The sequence below is a fragment of the Hyperolius riggenbachi genome, chromosome 11 (assembly GCF_040937935.1).
Source record: "Hyperolius riggenbachi isolate aHypRig1 chromosome 11, aHypRig1.pri, whole genome shotgun sequence".
Classification (NCBI taxonomy): domain Eukaryota; kingdom Metazoa; phylum Chordata; class Amphibia; order Anura; family Hyperoliidae; genus Hyperolius; species Hyperolius riggenbachi.
The window spans coordinates 137576761-137599771 of NC_090656.1; the positions used below are offsets into that span (position 1 = coordinate 137576761).

General features: G+C 44.9%; 1 protein-coding gene across 1 annotated transcript in view; it reads right to left on the bottom strand.

Annotated features, from left to right (window-relative positions):
• LOC137537885 (solute carrier family 22 member 6-B-like) overlaps positions 1-23011 on the bottom strand; it is a 145849-nt gene that overhangs the window by 60777 nt on the left and 62061 nt on the right. The window contains exon 5 of the mRNA XM_068259830.1: positions 4608-4731. Coding sequence (XP_068115931.1) covers positions 4608-4731 — 124 coding nt within the window. The remainder of the gene's footprint in view (positions 1-4607; positions 4732-23011) is intronic.

Below are 23011 nucleotides of genomic sequence, written 5' to 3' on the forward strand. Positions count from 1 at the left end.
CTGAGTTGGTGCGGGGGTGGAGAGAGGATGAGGCTGACGAGGCAGAGGAGGAGGATGAGGACAGCAGCACTGCCGTTGATGTGCCAGCAGACGTGGCCCGCCTCTTCCCAATGGCAGCGCACATGCTGACGTGCCTGCGCAGGGACCCCAGGGTGATCCAGATGAAGCAGAGGGAGGACATCTGGATCAGCATGATGTTGGACCCACGCCTCAAGGGGAAGTTGAGCCAGTTCCTGCCGCCTGCAGGAGGAGACCCAGCGCAACAAATAAGGAGCTTGCAGCAGGCCCTTGTTGAGCGCTTGGAGGAAGCCTTCCCCCAGCCTTCCACCCCCACTGTCCAGCAGCCAGCACAGAGGCAGCAGCAGGTGCCTGCATCCAGCAGCAGCAAGCGCCCCACAGACCTGCTGTCTCTCAGCCACGAGCTCTACAGGACTGTAGAGGCTCCGGCAGCAGTGACTAGAGAGGAGGTGCATGCAGCAGCATCCTCCTCCGGTCACAGCCAGCGCCTGACCCGCATGGTGGCTGACTACATGGGGTCCTACAGCGGGCTTGACAGCGATGCCCCTGTTGATCCCATGGAGTATTGGGTCAAGCGCCTGGAGATCTGGAGCGAGCTGGCGCAGTACGCCCTGGAAGTGCTGTCCTGCCCCCCTTCCAGCGTGCTGTCCGAGCGCTGCTTCAGTGCAGCTGGTGGCGTGGTCACCGAGAAACGCTCACGTCTGTCTCACAAGTCTGTGGACAGACTGACGTTTCTCAAGATGAACCAGGCGTGGGTGGAAGGCGAGTTCCTGGCCCCTGTTGTCGGCGAGAGGGGGACATGAACTGGCTAAGAACCATCGTTAATGTGCCTTACCACCCTTTACCACCTCCTGGCTCCTGCTCATTAAGCCAGCCTGGTTCACTTTGACTATTACGTCGCCTGCAGCCACACATTTTACACCTACAGTGGGCTGCTGTGTGCTGCTGCTGCTGTCTGTCTGTGTTTCCCACTGCCAGGGTACACAGATTTACCTTCTGCTGCCACTCTGCCACCAGCTATTACGTCAAACAATAGCTATATATCTGTGTAATTTCTTTTACAAACAAAACCAAAAAACCATTAAAAAAAAAAAGGTTTAATTTTTCTGAGGTGCCCGGGTTGAAAACTGTGTTGTCCCAGTTGTGTATTGGACACAATGTGGGCTGCACGACCGCTGTCTGGGACCTCCTGTTGTGTTTATTTACGGCCTGGTATCACCGCTAGGTACCAGGGCTATTATGTCACGCTGCCTACCTGCTGCCACACTCACACTACTCCTCCATTTCTCCTGCTGCTGCTGTCTGTCTGTGTTTCCCACTGCCAGGGTACACAGAATTACCTTCTGCTGCCACACTGCCACCAGCTATTACGTCAAACAATAGCTGCTCACAATACTCCTCCATTCCTCCTGCTGCTGCTGCTGTCTGTCTGTGTTTCCCACTGCTAGGGTACACAGAATTACCTTCTGCTGCCACACTGCCACCAGCTATTACGTCAAACAATAGCTGCTCACAATACTCCTCCATTCCTCCTGCTGCTGCTGCTGTCTGTCTGTGTTTCCCACTGCCAGGGTACACAGATTTACCTTCTGCTGCCACTCTGCCACCAGCTATTACGTCAAACAATAGCTATATATCTGTGTAATTTCTTTTACAAACAAAACCAAAAAACCATTAAAAAAAAAAAGGTTTAATTTTTCTGAGGTGCCCGGGTTGAAAACTGTGTTGTCCCAGTTGTGTATTGGACACAATGTGGGCTGCACGACCGCTGTCTGGGACCTCCTGTTGTGTTTATTTACGGCCTGGTATCACCGCTAGGTACCAGGGCTATTATGTCACGCTGCCTACCTGCTGCCACACTCACACTACTCCTCCATTTCTCCTGCTGCTGCTGTCTGTCTGTGTTTCCCACTGCCAGGGTACACAGAATTACCTTCTGCTGCCACACTGCCACCAGCTATTACGTCAAACAATAGCTGCTCACATAATTACTCCTCCATTCCTCCTCCTGCTGCTGCTGCTGTCTGTCTGTGTTTCCCACCGCCAGGGTACACAGATTTACCTTCTGCTGCCACTCTGCCACCAGCTATTACGTCAAAAAATAGCTATATATCTGTGTAATTGGTTGTAAAACCAAAACTACAAAACCATTACAAAAAAAGGTTTAATTTTTCTGAGGTGCCCGGGTTGAAAACTGTGTTGTCCCAGTTGTGTATTGGACACAATGTGGGCTGCACGACCGCTGTCTGGGACCTCCTGTTGTGTTTATTTACAGCCCTGGTATCACCGCTAGGTACCAGGGCTATTATGTCACGCTGCCTGCCTCATTGACTGCATGCTGCCACACACTCATCCTCCCCCTCCTGCTGCTGAATTTACCTCCTGCTGTCTGTGTGTTTCCACTGCCAGGGAGCACATACAATGGCGCTTCCAACATGCGTGCGCCATCAGCTATTTGTTGTTACGCTCAAAAATAGCTGCATTTCTTTAAAAAAAAAAAAATGAAAAGAGAAATAAGTGAAGAAGAAGACCATATAGAAGAAGATGAAGAAGAAGAAGATGAAGAAGAAGAAGAAGAAGAAGAAGAAGAAGAAGATGAAGAAGATGAAGAAGATGAAGATGAAGAAGATGAAGAAGAAGATGAAGAAGAAGATGAAGAAGATGAAGAAGAAGAAGATGAAGAAGATGAAGATGAAGAAGATGAAGAAGATGAAGATGAAGAAGATGAAGATGAAGAAGATGAAGAAGAAGAAGATGAAGAAGAAGAAGAAGAAGACAATATAGAAGAAGAAGAAGAAGATATAGAAGAAGATATAGAAGAAGAAGAAGAAGATATAGAAGATAAAGAAGAAGAAGAAGAAGAAGAAGAAGTATATACAGTACTGAACAAAATTCTGGACACCACTTCTCTTTTCACCTTTTTTTTTTTAAAGGAACATCCCCACATAATCACTTGCTGTTGTTACTTGGAAAAAAATATGTTTCTTGCATCATTCACCCTCAAAACAAGTGTTGGGAAGCTATTTAAGGCCAATTCGAATAGTCAGCTCGAATAATGAGCTCGAATACCGACTCGAATAGTGAGCTCGAAGTCCGAGGTCGAATCGAATAGTAAAATTTATTCGACTCGAATATTCGACTGACCTCGAATAATTTACTATTCGAATTCGACCAAACTCGAATTTTAAAAAGGGGTATTTGAGCACCACTGGTGAAACGCTGATGCATTAAGATTATTTTCGGGTGAAACACTGTCGCATTACGATTATTTTCTTCTGAAACAATGACGCATTGTTTTTATGATTATGATTTTTGCTTTATGATTATTCTCTGGTGAAATGCTGCTGCTGGTTTTCTCGCCTGGAGTGACAAAATGGCTAGAGGCGCCCCTGAAAGTAATAACCAAATCTACAGAAAAGACCACTAGTTTTGGATTTATATTTTTTCTATACACTACTATGTGAAAATATATTCACATAACAATTAATCTTTAATGCTTTAATAGAATCATGCATAAAAATGGTTTGTGTTAGACAATCACTAGTCCGTAACACCAGCAATAGCTGCAATTGAATCAGATGAAAAGTTTGGCGAACTACAACATTTTATGGTTGTCATGGGAATAGATCTAGATAATGGGATGGCCTGTTTTGATGACAACTGTTAGAAGTGGAATTGGTCCTTTCTCTGAGTAGATTTCCCCTCCCATTCTGAGATGTCTATGAAGAACAGGATTTGTCTCCGACAGAGAATGCAGTGATAACTCGACAAAGATTTTAAAGTGCACCTTTGGTGTAGATAATAAAACCTCTGCTAATGCTGAAAAGTCATAATGCCCCGGCACGTCTTCTGCGTAATAGGACTAACCAGAGCCCTGTATCAGCTGGGTTCTAGTATGTAACTCTGCCCCCTTGCAGAAAAAGACCTGTGTCTTTTCTCTGTCTCTAGCTCTGGGTATAGAGAAAACTGCCAAGGCCTTTTCTGCAAGGAGCGGAGCCAAAACCCAGCTGCTAAGGGGTCTCACTGAGTTTTAGTACACAGATGACATGCCAGGCAATAGCATACCTCTAAAAAAATGTTTTACACCAGAGGTGCGCTTTCACCTTCCCCAGTCCCCACCATTCTATTGAAAAAAGATTGCTGCTCATAAATTATGTTGAACAGCAAGCAGGGCCGGTTCTAGACTTTTTGCTGCCTGAGGCAAACAGGTGAAGATGCCCCTAACACCTTCCCCTCCCCCCCCCCCCCCCCCCCCCGAATTGGAACGATTGCATAGCACCAGAAAATTTACAACACACGGTTTAGCTGCAGTGAGCCCCCCTCAAAAAAAAAAACACCCTCAGTATAGGTAGGTAGCCAGGCATAGGTGCCCCAGTATTGGTAGCTAGGTACAATTGCCTCCAGTATACATTAGCCAGGTACAGTTGCCCTCGGTATTGGTTGGACAGACACTCTCTTGTCCTGTTTCTGCCTGAGGAAGTCGCCTCACTTGGCATCATGGGTGGACCAGTCCTGATAGCAAGCTTGTGAAACTATTGCACCAGTACACCATGATAACTGTATTTAAATGATTGTGCTTACATACATACCTGCACTGTTAGTTTTTCCACCTCCTCTGTCTTTCTATTAATTCTAGCTACTTTCTTGATGTCTTTAATTGCTTGCTCATATTTTCCTCCAAGAATAAGCCAGCGACTAGATTCAGGAATCCACCTGAGGGTAAAATAATAATATTTTTATGACCGTATACAATTCAAAACCAACATAGCTAAAATGCTATGGCTCTCACATCAAAAAACCACTTTAATTGTAGGACTTTGATAGCAGAACCCTCTAATACACAGGTACTGCTTAGACATGCAGCTACAGGCACCACTATTGAAAGCTCTTGCCTTGAGGCCTTACCATTTTAGGGTTGCTTTTCCTTAACCTTTCCGGTGCATTTCTGTATGGATTTATGGGTCTAAGAGGGCTACATTTTTTTCAAGAACTTTAGGCCTCCAATTCTTAAGTCATAACTCACCACAATATATTTTAGAATAAAAGCCTGGTAGATATTCTGCATTTAAATAAAAGACTGGAACACAACATCTTTGAATCAATTACATTTATGAATTAACTTTAACTGTACAATTAAGGCAGGCAGAGTGTAGTCAAAGTCCAGGCGCAGGGGCAAACGCAGGATTTTTAAGGGGGGGGGGGGGGGGTTCCTGAAAGGTCCAGAAGCTCGTATGTCCCGAGTGCTTCCGAAGACAGGTGGCTCCATACTGCCCATGCACAAAAGTGCGCTGGCGTATTACAGAGCTGCCTATCTTTGGAAGTACTCAAGGACACTAGTGTTTCTGAGGGCTTCTGGTAGCAGCAAATGTGAACGGGGTACAGCGCTGGAACAACTCCCCAAGAGAGGAACAGGAGATAGACTTAGTTTGGACAATTCAGTGGAATATGCTACATAGTTTCACATAGCGCAAGCGATACCCATATGATGCAGGGATATATGCATCTGCGGAAGATGTCGGCGCTACATAAATACTAAATAATAATATTTTGCCTCACCAGGATTGCACTTTTATTTAGCTTTCCTGTAAGACAAGAACACACAGACAGCTCTAGGGGAAGAGGGAAACAAAGGTGAATGAGGGAGGGCTGGTGCACACCAAGAGTGCTTCTGAGCGTTTTTCAAATCAACAGTGATTTGAAAAGCGCTTGGCTAATGTTACCCTATGTGACTGTTCCCACAGCAGCGTTGTGATTTTTTCAAAATCGCAGGTATACTGCATGTAGCATGTTTTTGAGCAATTCGTTCAAAAATCGCTCTGAAAATTACTTCACAAAATCACACTCACAAATTGCTAGCGATTGCTATTGTCATTTTGGCGTTGCACTAGCCCAGAGAGAGGAGTGGAGAAATTGAGAATAGCCTGAAATGGAGCAGAGAACTTATCTGTATTGAAGTCCCACATCACACAGGCTACTTGCCTGTAATCGGACTCCTGTCCCTGTCAGTCTCTCACACAAGTCAGAAAGAAGCCCTCCTGGAGTCTAGGGACTGTCAAAAACTTTTCAGCTTGTTATCCCCACCTTATCCACACATGCAGTCATTATAACAATGGGGAGAGACCAGACAGATGTTTGCCCACAGACCCTGAGTCCAGGCAAGCTCTGCATCATGCTGTGCATATTTACGAGCTTGCCTGCACTCTAATTTCATCATGTCTGACACTTCTGTGCTGTGGAGAGTCCGGGACTCCATAATCAACATTCTCTCACTGCAGGCTGCATCTTCTTGTGAGGGAAGCTGGGCTGCCTCTCTCATTCTATTAGCTGGAGGGAGGCACCAGAAGTAAGAAGGGAGGGAGAATGAGGCTGTTTATATTATGCGAGCTTCCCTGGCTGAATACACAGCTCAGTGCAGGGGGGAGGTTCCAGACACCCGGAATAGCCCCCTCAGTTCGCCAGTGAGGCAGAGGTCGGTGCAGGCGGCAGGCAGAAAGTAGTCAAAATCTAGGCAGAGGTCGGTGCAGGCGGCAGGCAGAGAGTAGTCAAAATCAAGGCAGACTTTGTTGCAGGTGGCAGGAAGAGAGTAGTCAAAATCCAGGCAGACGTCGGTGCAGGCGCCAGGCAGAGAACAGTCAAAATCCAGGCAGACATCCATGCAGGCGGCAGGCAGAGAGTAGTCAAAATCCAGGCAGACGTCGGTGCAGGCGGCAGGCAGAGAACAGTCAAAATCCAAGCAGACGTCTGTCCAGACGGCAGGCAGAGAGTAGCCAAAATCCAGGCAAAAATTGGTAACAATAAGGCAGAAGCACTTAGCCCAGAAGCAGTTGGGAAGCAAAATTGTTAACCTCCTGTGCTTTCAAATGAGCTTATCTGCCATCTCTGCCATGGCAGTCAGGTGACACAGTGTGTGTCACCTGTATATACATACACACACACACACACACACACATATATATATATATATATATATATATATATATATATATATATATATATATATATATATATAAATATAATATGTGTGTGTGTATGTATATACAGGTGACACACACTGTGTCACCTGACTGCCATGGCAGAGATGGCAGATAAGCTCATATATATATATATATATATATATATATATATATATATATATATATAATATATGTGTGTGTATATGTATGTACTGTATATGTGTAAATGTATGTATAGATCTGAGGGGGATCAGACAGGGTGCAGTTCTCGGTTTCCCTTCTGCCCTGTGCAAAAGTTCAGGTCCACTATTATTTTTTCCCTGCCCCCTCCCCCCGTTGATGTCACACCACCGCAAACCACTGCTTGGCCGTCCTGGTTGGCCACCCAAAAAATTTGAGGTAAGGGAATCCCGGCGGCCATGGGGGAGAAGCCTGGGCGCAGGACCCAGGAAAACAAAGCGTGCATCGCTTTTGGCCAGCCCTAATTGAGCTCGGGCTTACTGCTCTAAGCAGCTGAATCTCAGCCCGACCTCAGCTTGGAATTACCACCAGGGAGGTTAAGAGATCCTTCCACATCCCTGATAAGTGCAGGTAAATGCCATTATCTCTTCACGGATAGATGCTGCCCATCAATATCTGTGTCACCTAACACTGTATTCTCTTAAATATCTGTACTACACATCCCATCCCATGCCCCTGCACATCCTACTGATAATAAATATAATTCAATATGGACAATAGATTTTAGATATAGATATAATTAGATATAGTCAATTGGATGCTAATAATAATTTTGGCTCACATGATGCAAATGGCTTGGAGCTTGGAATTAGGCTGAGATATCTATACTTACTAGAAGATGATTTCTATTGTTAATGTTCTTTTATGAATGTATAGATTCTAGACTTGATTTATTTGTGTCTTTAACTGATTAGGATCGTTACATAGACCATTATATTTGTACAATACTATATGTCTCTGTATGCTACACTTAGCAGACATATTCTATTATTATGTACATTTCAAAGGCATTTCCTGATATTATGTGTTTTATGTCCAATGCACATTAATCAGCACCTCTTCTTTGTACACCTCATTGGCACTTTATGTTGACCTGATGACGTGAGCTTTGTGTTATGACACCTTTTATCCTTGTGCTTAATAAACCACTCTTTTGGTGAATTGGTAGTAGTGACAAAGCTGTAGGTAAGTCAACACTTGGCATCTACTTTTAGATGGTATTTAAAACCTATTTGCAGTAGAAACTTCATTCTTACTTTCTATCAGGTGGTAGAAACAACACTGACATTCTAATACCTTGTATTTCCTCCTTTGGCAGAAACAAAATTAAGTAGTTGTTTCTTATACTCATGGGTGGCACTACACTGGGGCACGCTGGGGCACTGGCCTCCCCTGGGAATCACTGTTCCCCCCCCCCCCCCCCTAAGTGCCAGTAACGTAAAGTTAACTGTTTCCAGGATCCAGCAGTATACAGTGAATGTAGGCATTAAAGAGACTCTGTAACTTTAAAAAGATCCCCTAGGGGGTACTCACCTCGGGTGGGGGAAGCCTCCGGATCCTAATGAGGCTTCCCACGCCGTCCTGCGTCCCACGGGGGTCTCGCTGCAGCCCTCTGAACAGCCGGCGACAGGCCCGACTGTAATTTCAATATTTACCTTTGCTGGCTCCAGCGGGGGCGCTGTGGCTGCATTCGGCTCGGAAATAGACGGAAATACCCGATCTCCGTCGGGTCCGCTCTACTGCGCAGGCGCCGGAGACTTGCGCCTGCGCAGTAGCACGGACCCGACGGCGATCGGGTATTTCCGCCTACTTCGGAGCCGACAGCCGTCAGAGCGCCTGCGCAGGAGCCAGGTAGGTAAATATTACGTCACGGCTGTACGGAGGGCTGCAGCGAGATCCCCGAGGGACGCAGGACGGCGTGGGAAGCCTCATTAGGATCCGGAGGCTTCCCCCACCCGAGGTGAGTACCCCCCAGGGGACGTTTTGCCGTTACGGTTCCTCTTTAAGTAAACCAAGAGTCTTAACTATTTGCCATAAATACCTCACAATCCTTGCAAGATGCCTTGTAATTAATGTGTCTGGATGATACTTATATTTGCAAAAACAATCTCTATATCTCCTTCTGCTTGTGTGTTCTAACATTGTCAGTCAACAGGAATAGAGTGTGAAGAATGGTTAATAGCTGAAAGCTCACTGTTTTTCTTTTAAATTAGCCAATAAACTAAAGCTTGTATTTTACGTAATGCTTGGCTACTAAGATAAGGAATTACACAGTGTTTCTATCCCTTACCTTGCTTGTGAAATCGTGATACACAGGCTAGGAACTGGAATGATTTGTCTGTGATCTGTCCACACAGGAGCAGCTTGCTAGCAATTAAGGATTAAAGCATGCCAGCAAACTAGCCAAGTACATCTGTACGTAACTTTTCTTCAATAATAGCACCAGCATTTTGATTATCTGCTCTGCTTAAGTCAATAGTTCTATTTGTGATGTTTACATTTTGTTACTATCATTGCTGAACTAGTTAGCCTTAATTTTATTACCTGAGTTAGCCAAAAAATATCTAAAGCTCGCTATACAAACATCAGCTTTGATCATCCAAATGGGCCCTACCGGCCAGCCATTGTGCCCTCTTTGTACCCCTTCCCCCCCCAAAATTTTTTTTTAAATTTGTGAAGTTGGAACCACCGCTGCTTATACCCTCTTTTATTTTCGGATTTTGAATAGAAGAAATTTCTCACACCTCTACACACCTGCAGAGGTGTCTCAACCAGTTAGAAGCAAATAGTTACGAGACTATTTAGGCTAATTCAACTTTTTTATGCAAAATGATGCAGCTTGATAATGGACCAATACGATGGAATTTGTTTGGACCATTTTCAAGCTGCATAAGCAGAATTATTTGCATCTCATTGACCATATCTAGTCTCAACCTGCAGTCTCAATCTCTGGTCTCAACCAGTTTGTATGACAATTTATTATCACCATGCAAACTGTACTCAGGTGCATGCTGAGCCAAAAGTTGAACTCATTATAAGAGAAAATGCTGGTAATTGCAAATGGCATTGACCATATAGCTTTTGCATAGCGTTTTAATATTTTCTTTACAAATTTAATTTGAAATGCAAAAAATATATACACCTTAATTTGCGCACGTTTGTCCATCACGCATCAACAAAATGTATAATTACACCTATTTTAGCTGTTTATTAGCTAGAAGCTTTGTTAATGGCAGCTTCTGATTCTGATTTGGTGATATTTTCGTAATATTTAAGAAACTATAGACATTCCATAATAAAAAATTACTGTGTTTCCAAATACTCTGTAAAGAAAAATAATAACCACAGAATTGAGCTCAAACCATGATTCATTGTAGAAGGCAATACTCTGCCTATTCGCTCAAGTCCAATGTCAAAACTTCTGTGCACATTGCAGCCATGACTTGTGATGAACTCTTGTGGTTATAAATGCAGTTACCAGCTCTGGAGCCTCACTGGAAACAGGGTTCGCTGCACAGGCACTTTTGACACACATTTGGAAACCTCTGGATTGATTTTTATGGTGAATTATGATTGGTCCTCTCCAGCCAACACAGCTCTCCACAGTTCCCATTTCATGTTGTGAAAAAGTTTCTATTTGTCCATTAATGGAACACTGCAACCACATAGTAGCAACCGATGAACAGTTCACAAACACTGCCATTTCCGAAAATGCTGGTAGCTGATTATTATTATTAGCTGATGATCATATTTTTTTTAATCTGTGTTACATTTTGGCAACTTGCTAACTTCCCACATTATGTACCCACATTATGTACAAAATACATGCATTTATTCACTGGCTGAGTGTCCCTTAAGTCAGAGGTAGGTGGTGGTCATAATAATGTGACTGCTTATGAGCACTGCAAAATCCAAAAAAGGATTTTAAAAAATTCCTGTGTAACTTGAGCTCTCACTGCCCTATATTGGTGGCACTCCCACCTGAATGAGGGTCATCTGGTTCAGGGCCTGGTGGCTCAGGAAGCCCAAGATACACTGGTTACACTGGTCCTGGTTTTCACAGAGGGTGATCTCAGCATAGAGATGTAGTGCCCCCAGAGGACAGGAGGAAGACTTGCAGCATGTGGCCATATCCCAGTGAGGTAAGTGATCTCTGGGCTCCGCTATTCACTCTGCAAGGCGGGTCTGGCAACCTATACTGAATTGGGTGGCATCCTAACTACCTATACTGACTTGAGGGCAGGAGCCCCCTCTAGTTCTCTGGAAACCTTCACTGGGGGAGGGGGGGGGGGGGTCTGGCTACCTATGATGGGGTAGAACTTTTTAGTTAACTAAACTGGAGGGCATTACCTGGCTACCTATAAAGGCAGGGCACTCTCTGCCAACCTATACTTTGGGGACCTCTCTGGCTTTCTATATGGGGAGGGAGCACTTTCTGGATTTTCTGGGGAGTACACTGACTACCTGGACTGGGGTCACTCTCTGGTTACTTAAACTAGAGTGTACAGTAGCTATCTACTTACAGGGGTCACTCTCTGGCTGCCTAAACTAGGGGTGGGTGAGGCTCTCTGGCTGTCTATACTTAGCGGTGTGTTTCTTTCCAGAGAGAACATTGTACCACTTTTAGAAGCTAAGAAGAATCAAGCCACTAAGGAGGTTAAGATAATAGTACCCCCAATATGATGCCTATTGCAGATCATACTTTCCTTTGCGTGCATCCAAAACTGTTACCAAAAGTTTATACCAACCAAGTTGGTGCAATTGATGCATAAGGCGATGGTACAAGATATCTAAAGCACAACTTGGGGCACGATTAGGTGATTAGTTGAAAGAGAAAACAGACAAGTGAAGCTGAATTATAAAAATGTAGCTAAATGTTGGAGTGCAGCTACAATCTATTTAGCATTATCAGGCTATACAGCTGTAATTTAAATAAATCAAGAAAAGAAAATGTGCGATACTGTGTATTTTCATGAGGCATAGAGTACCTACCAACTGCACTGGAAGCATCCAAGAAGAAGAGCGTGAGAGAGATCATGTGACCATTACTTTTTTCATCTAAAATGGTATCTAAAGGAATACAAAAGTGGGAGGGATATGGAGGCTGCCATAAGTATTTCCTTTTAAACAGTACCAATTAACTGGCAGTCCTGCTGATCTTTCATGCATCAGTAGTGTTCGAATCACCCACCTAAAACAAGCATGTGGCAAATCTAGCAAAACTTTAGTCTAACATCTGATCTGCATGCTTATTTGGGGTCTATGGCTAAAGTATTAGTGGCAGAGCATTAGCAGGGAAGCCACGCAACGTGCACTGTTTAAAAGGAGATAAATGCTGTATGTCAGTCTCTGCATCCCTCGGACTTCAGTTGTCCTTTCACATTTCATTTAGAATAACCGGATAGCATGAGGGCTTAAAATGTGCTATAACATTTATCTTACAGGGACCCTGAGCAGTGGGGTAAATTTAAAATTGTAGAAAGCAGATATATAGGATGCACTAACGGATTGTTAAAACCATCAACATTTTCAACAAATGTATTTATCACAGAGCAATGCAGTCAATATGTTAAATATACTGTATTATAAGTGCACATAAAAATGAGCAGGATCCTGCTTCACTCAAATCCACAATACATCCACACAAACTCACTGCCGTGCAACCTGGGGATTAAATTGTCAGATTTCTAACTGCACGCAGTGGCCGTATATTGCCTAATATCTAGCCCACAAGTGCCGGCTGTAGATAATAATGAGTAAAAAGAGTCCCAAGTGTGTTTCCACTCAGTTCATTAAGAGCAAAAGTTCTTTCCAATATGATATGAAGCAACTTACTAGTACAGGCTGTCACAGACCGCAAGGCCGGTCCGCGGATGGGGTAAATCGATCAGCGTCAGAAATCCTCTCACACGGTCATTTTGTTCATCACGAAGGGTAACCCGAGTTCGCAATTTGATGGACTGACTCGCGGAGGGAGCGTTCGGATGCCAACGGATCGACCTCACACATACAATTCAAAGATCTGCCACCAAGCGAGTTACACAGCCCGCTACTGTAATTATACTAGGACTTCGAGAACGCTCTATTAACCCCTAGCAGTATGCAGGAACCTGGGTCAGATCGTTATATCTGGGCTGGGTTCTCACATATGGGTTATAAAGGCACACTTCTATTAAACACAGGGTAGCGATTTCAGGAGAATATGTTCAGCAAAAGGTCATAACCGCTAAACGATTTTTAAACGTTTAATAACAAAAATGCATTACATACAGTTATATACACCAATTAACATATATACACAGAGCTTAAAAATAAAAAGGAATAAAATCAGAAAATTCTTACTTAGTTAGCTGAGCAGTCCATTTGAAGAATGAAGAAAAATAGTCCAGTTTAAAAGTAGGCATTCAGGTTAAGAGTCCTTCGAACACAGCATGCGCTGATTCTCCTTGAGCACATGCTTGGACTTTCCTGGTCGATGAAATTTGGAGAACTGGGCAGGTTTGGTCCCGCCCCACTTTTATAGGACCTGAGTTCTGGGGCTGTCACTACCTGGAAAGTAGGTGTGTTTAAGGCAGGGTTATCTCCTGGAAACCAGGTTGCCACCCTCAGACTCAGAGCAAGAAATGTACCAATTTATTAATAATCTGTGTGACTCCGCCCCAGATTGGCGCATCGCAAATCCGAGACTATATTCATAAGCGGTTTGCGACCCTGTATCAAACGAGGCTATACATGCCTATTCTATTGCATTCGCTCTAGGTAGGCCGGATAAAGTGGTTTCTCTACAGATTCCTGATAGCTAGAAAATTGCAATTCAAGTGAATGATAGAAGTGATTTCTAGGTATCAGGAAATGTAATTTTTTTTCTTGCTGTGCCAAACCTATTTTGAATTATTATTAAATTAAAGTTCTCTTTGTTTGAAGCTTATGAGTTTGGAGGGAACTTTTATCTCAGCCAGTTTGAGCTGGCTTGGGGGAGAGGGGCTGATTGTTATCTGCTGCTGCTGAAGCTATTCCATGGCCACCATTTGGTCCCAGCTTGTAACACCTATGTCACCAGCTACGTGTGAAATTCTTTTCCTACCTGACACAGGATGTGGGGGTGAGGGGCTGTGTTTTTAAGAGAAGAGAGGGAAAAATACATCTATTGTACATTTACACAGGACTGACAGTAATTGTTCGGGACCATACGAAAATTGTTGGTGATTACGCACACGACTTTCCGTAATGTTCGCCACATAGGTGTGTGGAGCTTACCACTTCCGCCGCAGGAACAATTAGTCCATGGGATCCTCCAGGGCCGCTCAATCCCGGTAGCCCCAGCCCTGTCAGGGAGAGACACACTACTTCACGGAGCAAAAACGTTACATATAAACACTTTTTAACACTTTTATTAACCCCCTGATCCCTTCCCCAGTGACCCCTTAGTGATATATGTATATATATATATATATATATATATATATATATATATATACATATACATATATATATATATATATATATATATATATGTGAACAATAGATCTATATATCTGTACATATATAATCTTTAGATCTATAAATCTGTTTATATAGATCTATATATCTGTGTGTATGCAGTATATAATATATAGATTCATATATCTGTGTATATAAATCTATATTTCTGTTATTATATATATATATATGTATATATATATATATATATATATATATATATATATATATATATGTATATATATATATATGTATATATATGTATATATATATATATATATTGTGTATATATATAGAGCTATGTATCTGTGTATATCCACTTGCCATCTGCGTCACACCTACAGGTGTGGCCAAGACGACAGCCCCAGGACCACCTAACGTCGACTGGCGTAAGGTCCTGGAGCTGTGGTTTGCGGGCGATCGCACATGCATGCGCGCACATTGCCCAGCATGCAGTGCGGCCTCCTTACGTCATCAGCCCGCTGGCCAATCAGCAGCGCCAGCGGGCGGCGATCATTCAAACAAACCAATGAAAGTGTATAATACACGTTGTTTTGCACACAACGTGTCTTATACAGGTTGCCTCCTCTGGTGGTCACAGTGTTCCGGATCAACCACCAGAGAGGACGGCAGCCCTGCAGTAAGTGACACCACACATTGCCCCCCCCCCCCCCCCCCCCGATTGCCCTCTGATCACCCCTCATTGGCCCCTGTGACATTGTTTGGGCATCTGACTGAGGTTTGATTGACATCTGGTTGCCTGTCATCAGGTCCGATTGAGGTCCGATTGGCATCTGATCACCACCGGTTGACTGCTGTTTGTTTGGCATCTGACAGCTGCAGTGATTGACATCTGGTCACCTGTAATCGGCTCTGATTGGGGTATGACATCTGATTGTCTGTGCACTGTTGATTGACATCTGATCTCCTGTTTTCACTCTGATTGGCATCTGATCAGCTCTTGATTTCCCTGTGATTGGCTCTGATTGACCTCTGTCTGTTTCTAATTGCATTTGATTACGTTCGATTGCATCTGATTGCATTTGATTGCCTCTGATTGCATTTGATTGTTTTCGACTGCTATCTGATTTCAAACTGATTGCCTCCGATTGTATCTTATTGCCTTCTGATCACCCCCCTGTCACTATCCTAGTGATCTAAAAATTCCCTAATTCCCTAATCAACAGTTAATATCGCAAATCATTTTTTTGAGTGAACCATCCCAGTGAAGCATATATTTCAATTTTAAGATTTCCTAGTTTTTTTGATGATAGTCTATATAGTTTACATTTTCTTCTTCATCCTAATTCTAATCATTTTTCTAATATAAAGGATAAAAAAAAAATTCATAAAAAATTATAAAATATAAAAATTATAAAAAATGAAAAAAAGAAAAAAAGAGAAGTTTATTCAAACAAGTTTTATGATGCAAAGTTCTCTGTTTTCTTCTTTTATCAGTCTTCCATATCACTAGCCGGTTCCCGCAAGGTTTCATTTTGGCCTTTATATTGCAAGAAAATTATTTTCACATGTTAACCACTTGCCGACCGCACGCTTATACCGTGCGTCGGCAAAGTGGCAGCTGCAGGACCAGCGACGCAGTACTGCGTCGCCAGCTGCAGGCTGATTAATCAGGAAGCAGCCGCTCGCGCGAGCGGCTGCTTCCTGTCAAATCACGGCGGGGGGCTCCGTGAATAGCCTGCGGGCCGCCGATGGCGGCTTGCAGGCTAAATGTAAACACAAGCGGAAATAATCCGCTTTGTTTACATTGTACGGCGCTGCTGCGCAGCAGCGCCGTAAGGCAGATCGGCGATCCCCAGTCAATCAGCGGCCGGGGATCGCCGCCATGTGACAGGGGACGTCCTGTCACAGGCTGCACAGGACGGATAGCGTCCTGTGCAGCCCCGATCACCGGGGGGGACAGGTAGGAGAGGGAGGGGGGTGAATGTCGCCGCGGAGGGGGGCTTTGAGGTGCCCCCCCCCCGCCAGCCACACGCAGGCAGGAGAGATCGGACCCCCCCAGCACATCATCCCCCTAGTGGGGAAAAAAGGGGGGTGATCTGATCTCTCTGCCTGCACCCTGATCTGTGCTGGGGGCTGTAGAGCCCACCCAGCACAGATCACATAATTCAATGCTGGTCCTTAAGGGGGGGGTAAAGGGTGGGTCCTCAAGTGGTTAAGGGGCCCATACACCTAAAGATTTTCCCACCGATATACAGCAGATTTGATCACTGTGATCGAATCTGCTGTGAAATCGTTGTGCAAACGCTGACAGAACGATCGATTTCCATCCAAAAAACGTTCCCATTGATCCGTCTGTGCGGAAGATTTTGCTCGATCGCCGGTGAGTCGGGAGTGCGTTGATAGCGGCGTTCGAATGTCCGACGACCGACGCTAGTGGCAATACATTACCTGAATCCCTCTGCATGCCAGGCTGGAAGAGGGCTCCAGACCTCGGCAACCACCTCTTCATCATCCTTGTTGGTTTCCTCTGAATCACATGTGTTCCAGCGTCAGGCCTCTGTGCCAGAAATGTTGCAGAGGAAGCGGATACTCCCTGCAACTGATACGTTTGTTATTAAAAATAATGCACTCCTGGCAAGGCTGTTGGGCCAACAGCTGCTGCCCTACCAGTTTGTGGACTGTGCCCCTTTCCGCAGACTGATGAACAGTGTTGCTCCACAATGGCAGATCCCCAGCCGCCATTATTTTGCCAGGAATGCTATCCCTGCCCTTCACCAGCACATTCTGGAGTGTGTCGGCCGGTCTATGGATCACGCTGTCGGTGGCAAGGTGCACTTCACTATGGATGGCTGGAGCAGCAGGCATGGGCAGGGAAAGTATCTAACTTTTGCCTATTGGGTCACCCTCCATTGTGCTGAGGAGGGTGCAAGATCTGTGGCATCTCAGCTGGTGGTGCCGTCACGTGGGTTGAAGGGGAGGCCTGTTCTACTTCCCTCTGCTACCTGTTCTGTCCAAAGCCAGTCCGCCGTTGCTGAGCCTCCCAGTAAGTGGTCCCGCTCCTACACTGGTCTGCAGCACCATCGATGCCAAGCAGTGCTGAAACTTGAATCCATGGACGAGAACAGGCAAACCGGATCGGTAATCCTTGCAGCCTTACAGGATCAGATTCAGCAGTTGTTGTTCCCCCGAAAACTGGAGACAGGTGTAGTGGTGTCTGATAATGGTGCCAACATGCTGGCCGCCATTTCTGAAGGTGGCTACACTCACTACTCTGCTTGGCCCATGTCTTCAACCTTGTAGTCCTTAAGTTTTTAAAGAGTCTTTTATTTTTGTTTTGAGATTCAAGAACAATAGTACAGACAGTACATAACAATCAGAAAATAAGTGATATGGTCACAACATGAGTGATAGAAAAGACATAGATAATATAACTTACAACAATTATTAGCATATTTAAAGATGCAGGGCGGAAAGCCAGCTCCGCCCCAAAAAAGGCAATACTAGGACTGGTATTGTTGCAAGGCCCAATAAGCAATACAACTGCCGTGTGGGAGATATGGACTTAACAAGGGGCAAAAGGAGTATGCTGCCAACGTTAGAGCGGGGGAGTTGTGGTGAGTGCTTAAATAAAGAGACGGAGCCCAAATGGGGTCATACATCCGTCTCTCCTTTAATTGAGTCCGCTATTCCATTGACAACAGATGGTGATAAAGGCATCCCAGAGCGGCAGATGTGCTGAGGTGGGGGCATATGTGCAGTTCCCTTGACACAAGTGGGCGGTACCATATTTTGAATGGGTGATAAAAAATACTTAGTGAGTTCCTGCTATTTGCAGGGTGAAGAGGAACCCTTAAGAAGGGGAAAAGACAGAACAAGTCCTTAAGTTTTTACACACTTTTGATGGGTTGAAGGACGCTGTGGCCCTAGCATGAAAAGTGTCAGCCGACATCTGTCGCTCCGCAACCGCCACCGTGTCCTTGAAACTGCTGCAGCGCCGCCATAGCCTGCTGCACTACAGGCTTATTTCTGATTGTCCGATGCGGTGGAACTCCACCCTCCACATGCTGGAGAGCACCATTAGCCAATCTGTGAACCTGCTGAGTATGTTGAAGGAATTTTCAGCCAATGCCAGATACTCTTTGTAGCAGCAGCACCACCAGCGGGCAAAGTAGTCACTGCCAGCGGCTGGCCCGTATGGTGAATGATTACTTGGGGTCGGCCAGTGCTCCAGACAATATGGAGAGTAATGATGACCCCATGGAGTATTGGACACAAAAACTGGATACCTGGCCTGAACTCGCTCAGTATGCACTGGAGGTACTTGCATGCCCCGCCTCCAGTGTTCTTTCTGAGCGAGTATTTAGTGCTGCAGGTGGGGTGGTAACGACCGGACCCGTCTGTCCACAGACAATGTGGAGATGCTAATGTTCATAAAAATGAACGAGTCATGGATCAGTGATAATTACAAGGCCCCTCTCACTGATTCATGATGAAGATTAGACAGACTAAATTAGAAATTTGCTGTTTTTAGTGACTCAAATGGTCTCCCTCTCAAACTCTGCTGCCTATTGCTATCATCGCATATTTTTGCAATGTAAGATCATAAAAATGCAGCTTTTGCAGCTGTCTGACATTATATTCCTAACCCTATGCTTTTGGCCAATGACTACTCCTGCTGCTCTAAAAAAATTGTAATGACTGCCATGGAACCACCTCTAGGTCCCATGGCCTACTCCAACTCCTGCTGCTCCCAAAAAAAAAAATTGTAATGACCGCCATGGAACAACCTCTAGGTCCCATGGCCCACAACTTCTCATGCTGCTCCTAAAAATTTTTTTAATGACTGCCGTGAAACCATCTCTAGGTCCCATGGCATACGCCAACTCCTGCTGCCCCCCCCCAAAAAAAAATTGTAATGACCGCTGTGGAACAACCTCTACGTCCCATGGCCTACAACTTCTCCTGCTGCTCCTAAAAAAAAATTGTAATGACTGCAGTGAAACCACCTTTAGGTCCCATGGCCTACTCCAACTCTAGGTCCCATGGCCTACGATGTTTCAAAAACGATGTTTCAAATGAGCCTGTGAGTAATACCTTGGAAATTTACGGAAATCCTTTTAGCATTACAGAAATTGTACCGCCGGAATGCGGAATACCGAGGAATACCACCCGGAATGTATCGGTAGCGGAAGTTCGTTATTACGGTAGGTGGAATTACCGCGATATCGGAAATCACCTCTTCCGATCATCCCTACTCAAAAGTCCTCAGATCGTTTAGCTGTCTATAGGCCTCCATTTTGTAGTCCTCAATGTCCTGGATCACCAGACCTCCTCCTTTATCCGCCGGTCTTATAATTATAGAAGAATCCTCTTTAAGCATCCTTTTTGCTCTCCTCTCCTCATTCTTTAAGTTGTCTACAAACTTTCTTTTAATTTTTTTTATATATTTTTTGGACCATCATCTCAAAGGTATTCATTGCTTTGCTAGTTTCATGTGTTGGATGAAATTTAGATTTTGCTTTCAAAATGGAATGAATTACTGTTGGTGTGTCTAGAGTCTCCTTCCGTGGTGCACAGTCTCCTTCTGCGGCATGCACAGTTTTATGCTGCCTGGACGAGTGACGTCATGTCAGCGTGCGCTGCGCTCGGAACGTCTGACGTCAATCGCCGCGGCGCACACAGCAAGGGGGAGCCTGAGCAGAGCACAGCAGCGTGAGTGGCGTGTTAGATGGGGCTGGGCTAGTTAGCTGGGCTAGTGCCTGGGAAAAATTAAAGCAACAGAGCGGAGCTGTATGAAAATTAAAAAAAAAAAATTCAAATCAGCACCTGTTTTTTTAGGGGGTGCTAATAGGGTGCTTGGAGGATTTTAGGGGGTGCTTCAGCACCCAAAGCACCCACCTGGCACCGCTCCTGCTTTGTATTGTCATGTCTGCTGGATGTTTGCTGACCTGCGGGGACTCAGTGAAATCCTCCTTATCCTGACAGCTAGATTCTGCCAGCACCATGTTGTTCTAGCCTTGTTCTTGAGAACGAACTATAGCAGTGGTTGCGATTAGTTCGCTCCTACCTGTTAGTCTTGTCTATCTCAGTGTGAATGTCGCTGTCGCTGAAACAGCGACTAGATTGGCTGAGCATTCTGTCTGTCTGTCTGTTGTCTGTCTTGTTAATCACCATTACTTGCTCTTAGCTAGTTCTTGATAAATATATATGCAGACTTGCTAATATATATTTATCCATTAGTTGAGTCATTTGTTATTTTCTTTATTCGAGTTACGGAGATTTCTCAGTTACTGTGTTAGCTAGTCAGTTTAGCACGTTTCGGTAGGTTGCGCTTATCGTGACCACCCGTGCTTAGTTAGCATAGTTGTGTTGCTATTAGTTACGTTCTTTCCTGTAGTCTTGCCTGTGTGGATGCTTGCTGGTGACTGTTGTTAGCCTGCTTGCTCTGCTTCTGTGGACGTGACTGTAAGCTGCGGGTGCTACTAGTTACGCTCCAATCTATAGTCCTGTCTTGTATCTGTCTGAATGCTTGCTATCGCAAGAGCAGCGCAACATCGCACTGCGCTGCCACTGCGTCTTATTTGTAGCGATATCGGAAGCCCAGAGCTGCAGTTGCTCTGGGTAGCCTGTGTAGCCTCTTCCATTATCAAGCTCTTAGCCTTGTTGTGCTGGGTGGTCAGAAAGTATGACCCCCCAGCATTACAATCAAATTTGTCTAGTTTGTTATTGGGTGCAAATTCTAGTCCTTTCTCTAGTAAGTCCACCTCATTTGTGGTTAATATCCTAGTATTTAGGTTGAAGATCCCTGTCACAATCTGCATCTGCTGGTAAATCCATGCATGAACTAACTTTGCTTCACCAGCAGATGTCACCAGCCTCCTCCATGAATCTGCAACCTGAACTTTCCTCTGCCCACCAGCAGAGAGCGGACTTTCTAGAGATCTCTCCATGGACAGGGAGGAGGCCTGGACTATTACATGATCTTTCAGCATGGCATTTAAGCCACACCTGAAAACTCATTATTTGCTAGATCAGGGGAGGACTGGGACCCTTTGGCCTGGGGGGAAAACACAACCTAGAGGCCCTTTCATGTCAACCCCAGCCCAAATGCATATATCTTTGTGTGCAAATGTATACAGTATAGTATAAAGAAGCAATACACACAGTTATGTATATTAACCCTCCTAGCACTATTATGACCAGGTCTGCCCATGATGCCAAGTGAGGCGACTTACTCAGGTGGCAGAAGTCTGGGGGCAGCACCAGGCAGAAACGTGAAGTGAGGAGAGTGCCTGGCCAACCTATATTGGGAGCAACTGTACCTGGCTAACCTATACTGGGGGCAACTGTACCTAGTTACCAATACTGGGGGCACCTATACCTGGCTACCTACCTATACTGAGGTTAACGTGCGGTCAGATTCTGTGCGATCATTCCAATTTGGGGGGGGGGGGGCACATCCTCACAAGTTTGCCTCAGGCAGCAAAAAAGCTAGAACCAGCCCTGCTTAGGGCCTCCACAACTGCATGCAAACCACTGCTACACCTTCAAGCATGCCCCAAGTAAATGTATGGTGCGCATAGCACCATGCTGAAAAAGTGCCCCCCATCCCAATGTAGCTTTCCCTGGTTGTCCCCCCTCCCCTTAACAGAAGACTATGGTGGTCTAGTGGCTCCCTCATCCATCTTACATTTGTTATAGTAGCTCTCCCCTAATCCCCATACAGCTTTAGGGCCTATTTCCATTACACACGGATTCTGCATGCAGAAAACTGACTCCAATGAATGCCTATGGGAAATCAGCATTCATTTGAGTCAGTTTTCTGCATCCAGAATCCACGTGTAGTGGAAACAGGTCCTAAGCTGGTGGTCCCACTTCCTCTGTAAAGCATGCCTTGTTGGTGAAGTGCACCCCCATCCCTCTTATAGCTTCCCCATTCCCCCCAACACAAACAAGTGCTCACTTTCTGCACAATTGTTTTAACAAAAGTCAAGGATGCATCATTATGTGTAGAAAGCTTAGTATTAGGTGTGGGGTTAGGAAGATTAGTGTTAGAAGTAGGTGCAATAAGCAGCTGGGGTAGTTGGGTTAGTGATAGCTGTAGCTGTAGTAGGAAGGTTAGTGTAATGTGTAGGGATAGAATGTTTGGTGTTAGAAGTAGTGGCATTGAGTAGCATTAGTAGGAGTGTTAGTGCTAGGTGTAGTGGCGGTGAGGTTTAGGTGTAGCGGTAGTATGAAGATTAGTGTTAGGTGTACGGTAGTAGGATTAGTGTTTGGTGTAGTGGCAGGGAGGTCAGCGTTAGGTGAAGTGGATGTAGGAAGGTTAGTGTTAGGTATAGCCGCAGTGAGATTAGCGTTAGGTGTACGGTAGTAGGAGGATTAGTGTTTGGTGTAGTGGCGGGGAGGTCAGCATTAGGTGAAGTGGTTGTAGGAAGGTTAGTGTTAGGTGTAGCCGCAGTAATGGCCTGTCCACACTTGTCAGCTTTTCTGTGAATTTTCTGCACAGGAAAACTGAGAATTAATGTTAATCAAAGGGCTAGTTCACACTGAATGTGTTTTTCAAATACAGAAAAACA